This window comes from Perognathus longimembris, chromosome 4 (genome assembly GCF_023159225.1).
Source record: "Perognathus longimembris pacificus isolate PPM17 chromosome 4, ASM2315922v1, whole genome shotgun sequence".
NCBI lineage: Eukaryota > Metazoa > Chordata > Mammalia > Rodentia > Heteromyidae > Perognathus > Perognathus longimembris.
Genome location: NC_063164.1, coordinates 15,453,362 through 15,469,474, shown reverse-complemented (window position 1 = coordinate 15,469,474; position 16,113 = coordinate 15,453,362). Strand labels below are relative to the sequence as shown.

Below are 16,113 nucleotides of genomic sequence, written 5' to 3'. Positions count from 1 at the left end.
CTGAAAATTGCAGTTCGAAGCCAGCCTGGGCAGGAAAGGCCTAAGGCTCTTATTATCTCCAGTTAACTACCAAAAAGCTGGAAGTGGCAGTGCAGCTCAAGTGGTGGAGTGCTAACCTTGAGCAGTAAAAGCTCAGAGACTGCGCCTAGGCCCTTAGTTGAAGCCCCTGGTCCAGCCCCAAAAAAGAAGAAAGAAGGGTACATCATGGTTGGTAACACTGACCCTGGACTGGTAATAGTCATGTGGATATAGGAGGTTCTGAGGCCAGACTGGGCAAGGGTTAATATAAGACCCTATCTCAGAAACTAAAAGCAAAAGAACTGGGAATGTGACTCAAGTGGCAGAGTGCTTATGAGGCCCTAAGGTCAAGTCCCAGTTTGCCTCCCATTTCCCAATGGATGACAAGGAAAAGACAAATCTGCAGAGATGAAGAAGGAAGGAAGATCTAAGTGTATTTCTCTTGTGGAATTGGTTGGACTGGGGCACAATTCTTTCTTTTAGTTCAGCTACTAACCTGCAGCCAGACCAGCTTGAGGTTGAAGATATAGAAGAACTAGTAGGTGGTTTAGAAGACTGTGGCAGCCACGATGGGAATGAGGAGGACGAGGGTGAGTAAACAACCAGTTCATCTCCATCTGGGGTTTGGTTAAATCTGCTAGGGAAAGGGGGCTAATGAATCATTTGCTCCGTGGGTCTAAAGGGAGTTTTCTAGGGGACTTGGTCTTCCTGTGCCACCAGTCTTCTGCTGCTGTTGAGCTCAAGAAAGGCTCCCCAAGAAGGGCTGAGCCTAGGACGTTCCAGGATGTGCTGCCTGGGCTTGATGTGTGCATGCCAGCCTCTTTCAACCAGAACTTCCCTGCTCTTCCTCCCTCAGGAGACTCTGAGTGCTCCTCACTAAGTGCTGTCTCCCACAGTGAGTCGGTGGCAGTGATCTCTCGGTGAGTGGTGCCTATTATGTAGATCATTAGTGAATGCTCTTCCCCCGCCCCCACCCTTGTCCTGGGGCTTGAATTGAGGGCCTGGGCACTGTCCCTGAGCTTCTTTTGCTCAAGGCTAGCACTCTACCACTTGAGCCACAGTGACACTTCTGGCTTTTTCTGTGTAGGTAGTACTGAGGAACCAAACCCAGGGCTTTATGAATGCTAGGCAAGCACTCTACCACTAAGCCACATCCCTAGCCCTGAATGCTCATTTTTTTATTCTTCAAGCTACAAATGTATGATAATTCAAAACTTAAAAAAGAAAAAGATTGTGAAGACATTATCCATACTGGCTTTGAGCACCCTTATTTTCACCAGATTTTGGTGTTTGCCACTTAAATTTTGAACAGGGACTGATGAGAAACCAGAAGCATATTTTTCAGTTGGGCTTAAAAACAGTAGTATTTTTTATATTGCAGTCTGGTCTTGAGGCTCCCAAGAAGCTAATCAACTAAAATGACCAATCATTTTAAGAAGTGTTGTTTTGTGTGTGTTGTGTGTGTGTGTGTGTGTGTGTGTGTGTGTGTGTGTGTGTGTGTGTTTTATGCCTAACCAGCTACTCAGGAGATTAAGCTCTGAGGATCACTGAAGCCTGGTGGGCAAGAAAGTTTGTGAGACTTTTTCTCCAATTAATCAGCAAAAAAGCCAAGAAGTGGAGCTGTGGCTCAAGTGGTGGGGTGCTTGAGTAAAAAAGCTAAGGGTGAGCACTCAGGTCTTCAAGCCCTAGTACTGATACCAAATAATTAGTTAATTAATAAAGTACGACTAGGGCTGGGAAGTATGGCTGGCTAGTATCTTGTTATGTGGAGATTGCCTGCTTTTAATCCCACCACTGCAAAAACAAAGAAAACCCATAACCAATTAATGAAGAAATGTATACTCCTATAAATGTATAATGTATACATTAAATGTATAAAGAAGAAATGTGAACTCCTAGTTTTTAGATTCTCTACCTGAGGATTGGTACCTTGTGGGCTTGGAAGGTGGCTCAGTAGTAGAGTGCTTGCCTTGCATGCATGAAGCCCTGGATTTGATTCCTCAGTACCACATAAACAGAAAAAGCTGAAAGTGGCGCTGTGGCACAAGTGGTAGAGTGCTATCCTTGAGAAAAAGAAGTTCAAGGAAAATGCCTAGGCCCTGAGTTCAAGCTCTAGGACTGGCAAAAATAAAAACTAAAATGGTAACTTGTACTGTAAAATGAATTCTGTCTTTCAGAAGTAGTTCTAAGAGAGGCAAGAGGTGTTTTTTGGTTGTTGTTGAAATTTTTTTTAGTGGTGGGGCTGGAACTCAGGGCCTGAGCACTGTCCCTGAGCTTCTTCTTTTTTTTTGGCCAGTCCTGGGGCTTGGACTCAGGGTCTGAGCACTGTCCCTGGCTTCTACCCGCTCAAGGCTAGCACTCTGCCACCTGAGCCACAGCGCCACTTCTGGCCATTTTCCGTATATGTGGTGCTGGGGAATCGAACCCAGGGCCTCATGTATATGAGGCAGGCACTCTTGCCACTAGGCCATATCCCCAGCCCATGAGCTTCTTTTGCTTAAGGCTAGCACTGTACGACTTGAGCCACAGTGTTACTTCTAGCCCTTTCTGTTTATGTGGTGGTATAGACAAACCTAGCCCAGAGCTTCATGCATGCTAGGCCAGCATTCTACCACTAAGCCACGCACGTTCCCAGTTCCTCCACTTCTGGTTTTTGAGTGGCTAATTGGAATAAGAGAATCTCATGGGAACTTTTCTGCCCAGTCTGGCTTTGAACCTTGATCCTCAGTTCTCAGTCTCTTCAGCAGCTAGGATTCTAGACTGGAGCCACCAGCGCCCAACACTTGTTTTTGTTTTGCCAGTCCTGAGGCTTAGGTTCCTGGGCCTTGACCCTGAGCTTCTTGTTGCTTAAGGTGAGAGCTTTACTACTTGAGCCACAGCTCCACTAAAGGCTTTTTTTTTTTTTTTAACTTATTGGAGATAAGAATCTCATGAATTTCCTGCCCAGGCTGGCTTGAACCATGATCCTCAGATCTCAGCCTCCTGGGTAGCTAGCATTACAGGCGTGAGCCACAAGTGCCTGGCCTTTTGTGCTTTTTCTCCTCTTAAATTATCCATATCATTTTTGTCTCTTCATCTATTTCTTTGTGTAAGTGTAGCCATCTTTCTCTAGCCTCCACTGTCTTTCAGAACCACTCTTTTGGAGACTTCCCCCCAACTCTTGGCATGTCACAGGAGTATTAGAGATGCATTATCACCTGAAGTATTGGGAAACATTGACTCTAGGTGTGACTGTATGTAGGTTTGCCCAGCACTTTATGGATATCTGCAAGATAATTGTGGAGGACTTGTCTTAGAGAAGTTCTGTATATGATCTACCTCAGGCTGTTGCTTTCCCTCTCTTTGCCACATGTTGTTTTTAATCTTAGGAACTGTGTGGAGATTGTGACCAAACCCCTTTCCAATCAGGAGAAAGTTGTCCGACCAGCCCTCATCTACAGTCTCTTCCCCAACGTGACCCCTACCATCTATTTTGGCACTCGAGATGAGAGAGGTAAATGTGGCCAAGTAACAATCTAAAAGGGCCTTAAAGAGAAAGGTGCCTGGTAACTTGGGGGTAGGGGCAATAGGGTGGGAGAGGGCTACCAGAGTTAGGGAATTTGTAGATCCAATACAGGGACCGTTTCTTGTTATATATGAACGTGTATGCTTTATTTTTTGAGGCAGGGTCTTAATATGTAGCCCAAGCTGTTCTCACACTCATAATCCTTCCATCTCAGCCTCCTGAGATGATGCTGGTATTACAGGTATATGCCACCAGCTCTGGCACTTATCTGACCTTTAGCTTGTCCTTCTCAGCCTCATAATCTCTGGCTTAGCTCATAGCCTCTAAGTTTGTTTCTTTTCCCCTTCTAACCTCCCTTTTCTTTGCCCTAAAGTGTGCTTATCTGAAACTCTGAACAGAACAAATTGTAGTGACTTGCCTGCCCAAGAAAGGATTGGCACCAGTGCCATCTTTTTCATTGCCTTATGACTCTTCTTTCTTCTCTCCCCCTGCCTCCACCTTTCCCCAGTGGAGAAGCTTCCCTGGGAACAGAGAAAGCTGCTCCGGTGGAAGATGAGCACAGTGACCCCAAACATTGTGAAGCAGACCATTGGACGGTCTCACTTCAAAATCAGCAAGAGTGAGTAACTCACCATACTGTGAACCTGTCCTACTATGAACCTGTCCTCTTTGCCCTACCGGACGGGTTTTGGCAGATGGGAGAAGAGTCTTAGGTACTCCTGCTATGTGGGCACAGTCTGGGCTGAGCCTGTTGCTCAGAATCCACAGAGGTCCATTGTTTTGTCCCTGGCCCCAGGGCCTGCTGTAGGACAGTTCCATGGAAATTCTTTGAAAAAAGTCTGGGAGCTGTGCCCAGTCCAGTGGTATTTCTGTGGCCGCTGAGCCTCTCTCTGTCCCAGGGCTTGAGCTGCTAGCAGGACTGACTCCCTGGTTGCTTCTCCAGGAAACGATGACTGGCTAGGTTGCTGGGGTCACCACATGAAGTCTCCCAGTTTCCGATCCATTCGAGAGCACCAGAAGGTAGGTGTCATTTCTAGGAGCTATGCTGCTCGCCTTTGGACTAGGTCAGGAGGAGGGTATGGTTAGGGTGGTAGGGGGGAGGTAAGAAAGAGTAACCACAGAAAATTAGGGAAAGTTTAAGAGAAGAGGGTCCAGGAAAGGTGAGGGGGAGACCCTAGAAGACCCCACCCATCTCCAATTCTATTGCAGTGTCTTAGATCAGGTACATTTGTGGAGTGCGGCTCTAGGTGCTGGGCCTGCTCAGTCTTGGCAGCTGCTGCCTCTCAATGGCAGATTTTGGGAGGGATTGTCTGTTTGCCATTGAATATGTTTCCCCTGTGTCCACTGCTCGTTGCCTCCATTCCCCCAAGCTCTTTATAAGTGTGTGTAGAGAAGACTTCAGGTCTCCTTTTGGAACAAATAAGTCTCTTCCTCCAGACTTCTTTTCTTAGAAAAAGAATGAACAGCTTTTTCTTTGCACTGAAGGTGAATAGCCTGTCAATCTTAATGCTGTTGGTGTGTTTGTGTTTTAGTTATCTTTTGATGAGGGCTCAGCAGCAGGGAGATGTAGGGACCCTTAGGCAGTGGCAGTAAGGTACAAGAGAAGCTTGAACTTGAGCTATGGAAGTTGGGAGGGTGTAGTGAAGCCTGCCATCTTCCAAACTTCTGCTCTCTCTCTCTCTGCCCTTCCTCTATCCCTTCTGTAGCTAAACCACTTCCCAGGCTCCTTCCAGATTGGGAGAAAGGACCGGCTGTGGCGGAACCTGTCTCGCATGCAGAGCCGATTTGGCAAGAAGGAGTTCAGTTTCTTCCCCCAGTCTTTTATCCTGCCCCAGGATGCCAAGCTTCTGCGTAAAGTCTGGGAGAGTAGTAGCCGCCAAAAGTGGATTGTGAAGCCAGTGAGTGGGTCACAGTGGGAAGTCCACAATGGTTTGGGAGTATTGGACCTGGAGCAAATCTTTTTTCCTTTGTTCTTCTAGCCAGCATCAGCTCGAGGCATTGGCATCCAGGTCATTCACAAGTGGAGTCAGCTCCCCAAACGCAGGCCTCTCCTGGTACAGAGGTGTGTCCCTTTCTAGCTCACATTGCTCTCCCATCTCTACACCCCTTGACCTCTAGGTTCCCTGCTTATAATGTTCTTTGCATCAAGTCTTCACTGCCAGATATTTTTTTTTCTTGACAACTTGTTCAGGGTCTTTATCTTTGTCCTAGTACAGTTCCCTATTGAGCCTCATCTCATCTGGCTGCTTTAATTCTACACAGGTATCTGCACAAACCCTACCTCATCAGTGGCAGCAAGTTTGATCTGCGGATCTATGTTTACGTCACCTCTATGATCCTTTGCGCATTTACCTCTTTTCAGACGGACTTGTCCGCTTTGCCAGTTGCAAGTACGTGATAGTAGGGAGGTATACCACTGACAGTGGTGGGGCTTATTTTCCTCAGAGGGAGAGAAACCTAGAAGACACCGGAGAGAAAAACAACAAATATTTTGGTGGGTTTTGTTCACCAGTGGGAGGCGAGAGGGAATTAGAGAATAATTTTTCCAGATCTGAGGAGAGTCTTCCTGAGGGTCTGAGTTGAGATAAAGAAGAACGTAGCTGTGGTTTTCTAGAACCTTGCCAGCAGTTGCACTTGTAAGGTATTTGGGGATCTGAAAAGATGTGTGTACCTATCTTTGACCTCCTTAGGATTAGGGGAAATAATTTGCCTTATTTTCCCTTTGTTTCTTACTATCTTTTGTCTTACCTCTGCCATTCTCACTTGCAGGTATTCCCCTTCCATGAAGAGCCTTGGCAACAAGTTTATGCACCTGACCAACTATAGTGTCAATAAAAAGAATGCCGAGTACCAGGCCAATGCTGATGAAACGGCCTGCCAGGGCCACAAATGGTACTGAGGGCAGAATGTCTCAGTGAAGTGCAGGCCTAGAGTGAAGGGCTCTGGAGGCTGGGGGGTTAGGGTAGTAACAGAGGGTTAAAATAACACCTGGAGATTACATAAGCACTAATCAGTTTAGAATTGGTCTTGTTTGGTTCCAAGATCATCTCTGTTCCTAATGTCAAAGCAAAAGATACCTTTAGGTCTCTTGTTCTTTCCTTTTGGTTACTACCATTTCTAGAACATAACTCCAGATACTTTCTCTGCCTTCCCCTGCAGGGCACTGAAGGCTTTATGGACCTACCTAAACCAGAAGGGGGTCAATAGCGATGCCATCTGGGAGAAGATAAAAGATGTTGTTATCAAAACCATTATCTCGTGAGTCTCACTGCCATACTGGGTGTGGGGCGGCCTCTGGGTCCTCTCATTTCTCAGTTTCATACTGATACTATAGGCTTTGAAGTCCATTGTTTTTGGCTTTGTTTTTGTTTTGAAGCAGAGGAGTTTTTGTTTTATTCCTACATTCATTCATTGGTGATACTGGTGGGTAAACTTAGGGCTTCATTCTTACTAGACAGACTCTACCACTTGAACTATGCCAACAGCACTTTTGCTTTAGTTACTTTGAGTATTGGATCTTGTGGTATGTCTGGACCAGCCTCAGGGCAATCCTCCTGTTTATGCTTCCTGCATACTTAGGGTGACAGGTGCTTGTCACTGTACCCAGCTTTTGGATTAGATGAGGGTCTCGCCTGCATTTTGCCTGGGCGGGCCTCAAGCTCTGGTCCTCCAGATTTCCTCTTCTTCTTACTAGCTGGGACTACAGACAAGAGCCACCAGGCCTAACTGAAGTTCAGTTTTGAGGATAAGGAATAGGAAAGAATAGATAAGAGTTAAACTCTTGGGGCTGGGAAATATGGCCTAGTGGCAAGAGTGCTTGCCTCGTATACATGAGGCCCTGGGTTTGATTCCTCAGCACTACATATACAGAAAATGGCCAGAAGTGGCGCTGTGGCTCAAGTGGCAGAGTGCTAGCCTTGAGCAAAAAAGAAGCCAGGGACAGTGCTTAGGCCCTGAGTTCACGGCCTAGGACTGGCCAAAAAAAAAGAGTTAAACTCTGTTTCTTTACCAAACCACTCCAGAGATTGGACCAGATCTCATAACATATCCCATAATAGCCTGATTCAAGAGAAGCCTGCTTCTTCCTGCCTAACTTGAAGCCAGTGCCATTTCATTGGCAGGGCAGCTCTGGTTGGAAACCTCCTGAGAGGAGCTGGGATGAATATTCTCTCTTCTTCCTAATCAGGTCAGAGCCCTATGTAACTAACTTGCTCAAGATGTATGTGCGGCGGCCCTATAGTTGCCATGAGCTCTTTGGTTTTGACATCATGCTTGATGAGAATCTTAAACCCTGGGTCCTGGAAGTCAACATTTCCCCAAGGTAGGTGGTGTTTTGGTATGCTCACAATAGATCCTTTCTGCATCCTTGGACCCCATTCCTGTTTTAGGGAACATCTTTTCCTTCAAAAGAATTTGTATCCAAGAAGCATTGTACTTATAACCTGATTTAAGGAACTGTAACTCCTTTGTACAACTACATAATAAAATAAGAAAAAAAGGTATTTTTTGTACCATCACCAATATGGTAAAAGTAAAAAGAATTTGTGTTCTCCCTTCATCATTTATATTTGCTCATTTACTCATTCTTTGCCATTATCTTAAAGTTCTTCGAGAACAGAGAAAGGTTGTTAAAAGTTACTTATTTCAGGTTAATCGCCAGCACTTGCTTCTCCCTGGCAACCCAAGGTCACAGGCAGATTTGCTAGTCTGAATGAAGTTACTCATTGTCTTCAAGACAAGGACTGTCATGATATTTGGATAGAAGAGCCCCATTTGTCATAAGGAAGCCAGGGAGTACTGGGACCAGCCATGATTTGGATGTAGACCAGAAGTCATCTAGAGTGCTGCTTTGACCCTTCTTTGCATCTTTTCCCTGAAGCCTCCACTCCAATTCTCCACTGGACATCAGCATCAAGGGCCAGATGATTCGTGACCTCCTGAATTTAGCAGGCTTCGTTCTACCCAATGCAGACGATGTCATTTCCAGCTCTGTCAGCTCTGGCAGCTTTTGCAGTTCCAGCAGCTCCAGTACCAGGTCAGCTTCCAGGCTTCCCTGAGGTTTGGCTGACAACACTGAGCAGCCTGTTGAGATTCTGGGAGGGAGTGGATCCTGGACCTTCTCTCCTGCTTGTTTTTCTTCCTTGCTGCTCAGGGTGCCTCTACTGTCCGTCCACATACCACTGCCATATCAGTACCCCTAAAAGTAAGTTTGATTATTTTTGCTTCCCTATTTAGGACTCTCTTTGGGGCCCTGAAGTCCAATTTAAATTTCTTACCTGGACATTGAAGGTTTAGCCTTCTTTTCCTAGGTTCATCTCCTCCCTACTCTACTTCCTAGCTCCTGTGCCCTGGCAGGTCCTTCGGGACCAGTTTCTACTCATAGGTGCCTTCGTTTTGAAAATGCCTCTCACCCAGACCCTTTATCCATCAACACCTAGTTCTAGACAGTATCTTTAAGAAGTCAGTTCAGTTCCAAAACACTTGGAACAACCCTTGAAGAGAGGAAGATAGTAATAGGAAGTACCTGTGACGGGTAAGAAAATAACTATAACTTATACTACCAACAACCTTACAGAGTTAATTAAATTAGTACTGTGGCTTACAGATGAGGAAACAGAAGATCCAGAGGATAGAGAATCATATCCACAGTCACTTGGCAAGAGTGATAGGAGGGTGGAATTAAAAATTCAAATTTGTTGGTAACCAAACTTGCTTTCTCTTCTATATTTATTACACTGTATTTTCCTCTATCTTGAAGTTATTGATCTTTTGATTTATTCCACCTGCCACACCATCAGCTCCTTGGCGGCAGGGCTGCTTTTTATTCAGCTTTGTATCTCAGCAGTGACACAGTAATCATCTAACATGATGCCAGAGATTAAAAATCATGCAGACAGGAGAGCAGAGCTGGGAGCTATAGTAAATGTTCCCTAAATTAAGATAATGGAAGAACCCAGGGATGAGTCTTATTCCATGGTCATCTTCTGTCAACTTCAGCAGAGGGTATCTTGTACTCTTTGAGCTCTTCCCTGGCGCTCACGGGGAATGTATTTTAGTATGATCCACTGAAGTGACACACGTCTCCCACACATCTTTATCTTCTCAGAAGGATCTTCCTGGGCTGCACCTGCTCTTCATTTTTCCTCAAGATGTAAAGCTGCTGACCCTCCCCTTTGTTCTTTGTCTACCCCTTGCCTTAGTCTGCCCGGCTCTATCAGGGACAAATGTCGAATGAGTCCCGAGCATTTCATGGCACAGAAGTTGAAGAAAGCCTATTATCTGACCCAGAAGATTCCTGACCAGGTAGGATGGTCTTCCCCCTGCTAACAACAATGCTTGGTTGGTCAGAGATCGCCTGAGCAGCCCGCTCTCCTCTCTTCAGCACAAGATTTCTTAGCTGAGGTCTGGATGCCCATTATGAACAGATACTGGCTGGCATGTGATGGTCTTTATCATATCACTGAGAGCCACTGCCCCTAGCACAGTACTCTACTAATCCCTCCCCACACACCTTTTTTTTCTATTTAGTGGTATTGGCTTTTGAACCTAGGGCCTTGTACTTATTAGACAAGCACTCTACTACTAGAGCCATGCCCCCAGACCTTTTTTTGCTTTCTTTTTTTTTTTTTTGGTCAGTCATGGGGCTTGAACTCAGGGCCTGGGCTCTGTCCCTGAGCTTTTTTGCTCCAGGCTCTATCACTTTTAGCCACAGCTCCACTTCCTGTTTTCTGGTAGTTAATTGGAGATAAGAGTCTCAGGAGCTGGCTTTGAACTGAGATCCTCAGCTCTCAGCCTCCTGAGTAGCTAGGGTTTTTGGGGTGAGCCACCGGCTCCTGACTCAATTTGTGTTTTTGAGATAAAGCATCAGTAACTTTTTCTGCGCAGGCTAGACTCATATTATGATCTTCTCATCTCCACCTCCCATGCAGCTGGGATTATAGGGGTATATCACCTCCCCTAACTCCTGTACTGGCCCATTCTTTTTTTTTTTTTTTTTTACTTTTTTTTAAAATTAAATTTTGACAAGGTGATGTACAGTTACACCCTCCCTCATTTTTCTTTCCCTTCCCTAGTTCAGATAAGCATATATACAATACCAGTGTACAAAAATCATATACAGTAACCACACGGGGTATGCCACAGGAAATTTACCTAGTACATAAAACTTAACAGCAACGATAAAATCCTCCTGTTTCCATCTCTTGGAGTTCATTTCGCTTAGCCTCATCTTATATACTCATGGACGTAGCTGTTGAGCTCTTGTGAACCTCTGATAGGTCTATCCTAGACCTTTTACTGCTTATTTAGTAATTGTTTGGTTTTAGAGACATAATGTAAAGTCACTGACCGAAACATGTGGAAATACTATTTGAAAAGAAGATTGTTGTTTTACAGACATGATCTCTACTGTTCCCCCCCAACCCCCCACCCCCATTAATCACATATCAGGGAGACCATTTGTGTACTGGCTCATTCTTGACAGAGAGCTTCCAACCTTTACCCTAAAGTTTCTTTCCCTGAAAGGTTCAGTAAGATCCCCAAGAGGCTTGACCATCCCAGAGACAATATGGGTGCTGGCAGTTGTTACACCCTGACCTCAGCTTGATTTAACAGTCCACTTGTCTCAGAGCTCCTGCCAAAGTGTCTTTGTCCAGCAGCTAAGTTCAGTGGACTTAGGAAAAGACAAAATAGAGAACTGGCCCACCAGGTGGTGGTGGGTTCCAGGAGAGTCCTAGAGACCTAGGACCACAGAATGGGTCTCCCTGGCCCCCAGGCTTCCTCTAGCTTATTTTTTGGCACTTCACCTTCTCTTGTTCCTTGGACTGTAGGATTTCTATGCGTCTGTGCTGGATATTCTGACGCCAGATGATGTTCGGATTTTGGTTGAGATGGAGGATGAGTTTTCTCGCCGTGGTCAATTTGAAAGAATTTTTCCCAGTCGAATCTCTTCTCGCTATCTCCGCTTTTTTGAGCAGCCACGTTATTTCAACATTCTCACTACCCAGTGGGAACAGAAGTACCATGGCAACAAACTCAAAGGTGATACGCTCTCCTTTCCCACAGGAGGCCATGTTTAGTGACAGATTAAATCCTGTTAGACCAAGAATGGGCCTCTCTGGAAGGAAAATGGGCTGATCCTTCCCTACTAACCCCTGCTTATCTTGTCTAGGAGTAGATCTGCTTCGGAATTGGTGCTACAAAGGTTTCCACAATGGGATAGTATCTGAGTCTACGCCATTGGTGAGTGAAGCCAGTGTAAGGAGTGACACCTCCCTCTCAGTCTCCTTTTGCTGTAAAAACACATCGTGATTAGCTACTTAGACTCATGACCTGTGACTTCTTACTTGTTCCTCTCAAGAAAAGAAAACGATTGCTTTCAGGATTGCCCCCATTTTTTTTTTTTTTTTGCCAGTCCTGGGGCTTGAACTCACAGCCTAGGCACTGTCTCCGAGCTTCTTTTGCTCCAGGCTGGCACTGTACCACTTGAGCCACAGTGCCACTTGTGTTTTTTTTTTTTTTTTCTGTTTATGCAGTACTGAGGAATTGAACCCAAAGCTTCATGTATCCTTAGGCAAGCACTCTACCACTAAGCCACATTTCCAGTCCTCATTTTTTTTTTTTTTTTAAGGATCAGAAAGTGCAATGCAGTCCTTTTTGTCCGATTCAGGAGAGAACCAAGTCTTTTTTTTTTTTTTTTTTTTTATTCCCACGTAAGCCCATGTTTTATGGACGGGAGGGGAGGAAACCCTGTGATCAACTGGAAATTGAGACCCAAGACTCTAAATTCTGTCTGACCTCTGCCTGGCTCTTTGCCTCATTGTTTGCTTCTTTTGTTTTTAGTGGTCTCTGCCGACATCACTTATGACTGTCTCAGATAGTAACAGGATGCTCAATACCTTCAGCAGACCAGAGCCTGGCCAGCGGGGGTAAGCGTGCTTTTATAGGGAAGGGCTTTGGGGAGTTTTCTTTCTTCCTGTCTTCCTCCAAAAGAGGAAGAGTCACACATAGACAGACACACACATAGACAGACAGACAGACAGACACACACACACACACACACACACACACACACACACACACCTTGAGGAGCGACTTTCAAAAACTTTGAGACTTAGCAGGAGATCAGGAACAAGAACATGAGTGTCCTCCCATCTGGGATTGGTAGGACTAATGAGAATCTGCAGTCACAGTGTGTCTCTTGGGATGCCCAGCTAAACTGAGCTGGAAAGGGCCACTTTCAGGCATTGCCACTTGTTATAGAAAGTCACTAGGCCTCCTCATCTCACCACATTCACACTTGTATTTGAGCTCTCAAGCTCTCACATGAATAAAACATTTAAAGTTTTTAATATTCTCATGTACTTGTGGTCTGTTGTACCATAATGTGGTGACTACCTAGCTCAACCTCTGAAGGCAAATTAAAGGTTAGACTCAGTTGCCCAGAGTGCCCCACATTTCTTTCCCTATATATAGAAAGCATAGCTCATCCAAGGGAAACCTGCAACCCTCCGCAGGGACCCATGTGCAAGCCCACGACTAAAGCTGGCCTTTCTTCTTCCCACAGGGAGTCTACTTCCTCAAAGGACAGTGAGGATACCAGCAGAGAGTCCAGTCTTTCCACCCAGATAAAGTACTCGGGGCGGACCTCGAGACTTTCTGATTCCTCCACTTGCCAGTCACCCATTGACTCCCTCGGGACTATAAGCCCATCCTGACTGGCTGCCTCCACACGCCCCTGCCCAGGAGCACTGATGTCAGCTACCTCAGGGGATCTGGCCTGCCAACCAGCCTGAGCCCACCCCTCCACTTGGCCCCTCTGATATCAGAGTATATTTTGAGTGGTTCTGTTGTAGAGATGGGCATCTGGAGGGCTGGGGGAGTGCTGGTGATGGGGAGAAGGTGAGGAAGCTTCACCCTCTGTCACCTGTCTGCCTGGCTGGCACCTCATATCTCAGTAGAGAAGCTAGTGACAGCCAGGCAGCCTTATAAAGCAGGGTTTGGTTTCTACTTTCAGAGAGCCATGTGTGATTTTGTTTTAGGTCTTGGGGCACTGGTTGCAGCTCGAGAAGAGAACACATGCTGAATATACTTGTCTCCTGTTCCGTATCGAGGGAATTCCTCTGAAGTTTCTCATTTCCTCAGGTCCTGAGTCATAGCCTTCCCCCTCCCCATGGTGCTCAGGGGCCGCCTGCAGAAACCTTCCTGCTTTCTAACAAGCTCAGTCTGGTAGCCTGGCAGCTGGGTTTTAGGACAATTAACTATTGTAGAATGGGCTTCTAGTAGTCAGATCTCTGACTAAATTCACTCAGCGGAATCTACCTCCTTCCCCAGACTCAGGACTCAGTAAACAGCGAGTGCTGAGTAAATGTTGACTGAGTGAACTGTGCACACGGAGATCTCCAAGGACAGCACCTGAACCAGAGGCTCTGCCTCTCTCCATGGCAGTGTGGAGTCTAGGGAAGCCCAGGGTGGGAGAGTGTAGGTCAGAAAGGTTATTTTCACTTGAACTATTGTCCCACATCTCCCTGCACTCCTGGATCCTGTCCTCCAGTCCTTGCAGACTCTTAGTTTTTCTAGTAGCAGGGCAATATAAGAAACCTTTGGCTCATGTCTTTTATATGCAACCTTTTCCCTTTGCATAACTGGCCGTGTCTATGCGGTCTCATGCTTGTCTTTAGCTGTCCTCATTCCTCTTTTGTGACTCCTGTAATCATAGATATGGGGAATGGGTGGAGTCCTGGAATGACCACTAGAAGCCTGGCCTAGGTTCAAGGCCACAGAGTCGTGCATGGTAGCCAGTCCTAAAACCAGGTTGGTAATTGTAAAGAAAGCTTATTGGCCAAGCCCTGCGCACCACCAGATGCTGAGAAATCCCAACTTCAAAGTCACACCACAGTAGGGAGGTCATTGACAGTCCTGGGAAAATCTGGTATCTTTAACTTCTTTTCTTTTCTGAATGCAATATTCTAGTGCAGATGTGACAAGAGAAATAAACAATCTTTCTAAGAGAAAACTAGCCCCTGCGTAGCTGGTTTTCTGGTGCAAGTCTTAGATGTGGGGGTCCAGTGGAGCTGGCTTACTCCTTGGAAAATAACTTCTGTTCTTTGGCCCGCCCTCGCTCGGTGAGTTTCTGTACATTCAGCACAGCCAGTCTTTCTCCATTCCCCAAACTAGAGCGCGCCCAGGATGGCAACAGGATATGAATAGGTGAGGAGAGGGGAACTTGGGGAATGAAAAAAGAAAACGGCTTTTTAAATTGTTTAAAACAAGTTTATACATGTCCTATGTTTTGCCTATTTTCTTTTTTTTTTTTTTTTTTTTTTTTGCCAGTCCTGAGGACTGGATTCGGGGCCTGAGCACTGTCCCTGGCTTCTTTTTGCTCAAGGCTAGCACTCTGCCACTTGAGCCACAGCGCCACTTCTGGCCATTTTCTGTTTATTTGGTGCTGGAGGATTGAACCAAGGGCCTCATGTATATGAGGCAAGCACTCTTGCCACTAAGGCCATATCCCCAGCCCATTTTGCTTATTTTCTGAGACACAGGACAGGGTCTTGCTACGGAGCCATTGACACTTGTGCCTCAAGAATACTGGGATTCCAGGCATGCGCCTCCGTGCCAAGCCAGGCTCTATTTTAAGCTTGCCTCACATTGGAGATATCGGACAAGTTTGAGTGCATTGTTGGTGGGAGAAGGAGTGGGGCCTAAGTATCACATCCAGCTTTCACTCGAGAGAAAATGAAATCTTGCACACTAGACATTCAGCACATACACTCTGGCAGTAACTGACCACAATATGTGACATTTTGTGAAGTAAGGAATTTTTGGAAAGTAATGACATCCTTTCTTCCAAGTTTAAATTTCGGAGCGTAGTTGAATAAATATTTATCCGACTACGTAATTTGTTTTCACAAGTTGGTAATTTACCCAGTCCCTGTTTGAAAGAAGGGAGGCGAGTGCTCCCGAAACAAGGAATGAGATTCAGAGTAAGAATTTGGGGAGAGGGACATCACGATGGTCACTACACTTCAGGTTCACTCGGGATTGATCAGAAGCCAAGTTCCTTAGAGTACTGACCAACAGTATGGCAGTGTGTTGGGAAAATGCTTTGGGCATCAGGCTGATCTTGGAAATCCTAGTTCTGCCACTTACTTTGTGACAGTGGCTATTATCTAACATTTATAGTCTGTTTCTTTGTGATAACCACATACCCACACTGCAGGGTTTTATAAATCTAAGCCTAAAAATACTCAGGACATGGTCCTTCCTTCTCATTTTCCCATCTGTAGCTTGTTCTTGTCAGAACTGTCCTTGCAGGAAACAGAGCAGTTACAGACATATTTTAGAAGCAAAGTGGCCAGAACAGGGTTTACATGTCTCATCACCTTACACACACTGGTGCACATAGACACGTGACCTTCATTTTCCATTTAATATTACATTATCTTATGGGGAGTTAGTGTCTTTGATTAAATACTTATAGAATACAGATTTTTTTTTTCTGGGAAGAGAAGCACATTAAACATTGTAAATATGAATGTGAACTGATGATTTAAGTATCCCAAGGGAAGCTTTGGTTGGGAAGGGTGATA

The 16,113-nt window shown here is 45.5% G+C and overlaps 1 protein-coding gene across 1 annotated transcript in view; it reads left to right on the top strand.

The window, feature by feature from the left end:
- The window catches only part of Ttll4 (tubulin tyrosine ligase like 4), a 33,281-nt gene extending 18,463 nt beyond the window's left edge, over window positions 1–14,818 (top strand). The window contains 18 exon segments of the mRNA XM_048344741.1: window positions 502–608; window positions 875–938; window positions 3,387–3,511; window positions 4,032–4,142; window positions 4,467–4,543; window positions 5,230–5,421; window positions 5,503–5,585; window positions 5,786–5,850; window positions 5,853–5,913; window positions 6,293–6,415; window positions 6,683–6,781; window positions 7,710–7,844; window positions 8,403–8,558; window positions 9,724–9,826; window positions 11,353–11,563; window positions 11,694–11,764; window positions 12,365–12,450; window positions 13,089–14,818. Coding sequence (XP_048200698.1) covers window positions 502–608; window positions 875–938; window positions 3,387–3,511; window positions 4,032–4,142; window positions 4,467–4,543; window positions 5,230–5,421; window positions 5,503–5,585; window positions 5,786–5,850; window positions 5,853–5,913; window positions 6,293–6,415; window positions 6,683–6,781; window positions 7,710–7,844; window positions 8,403–8,558; window positions 9,724–9,826; window positions 11,353–11,563; window positions 11,694–11,764; window positions 12,365–12,450; window positions 13,089–13,239 — 2,020 coding nt within the window. The 3' untranslated portion in view covers window positions 13,240–14,818.
- The last annotated feature ends 1,295 nt before the right edge of the window (window positions 14,819–16,113 follow it).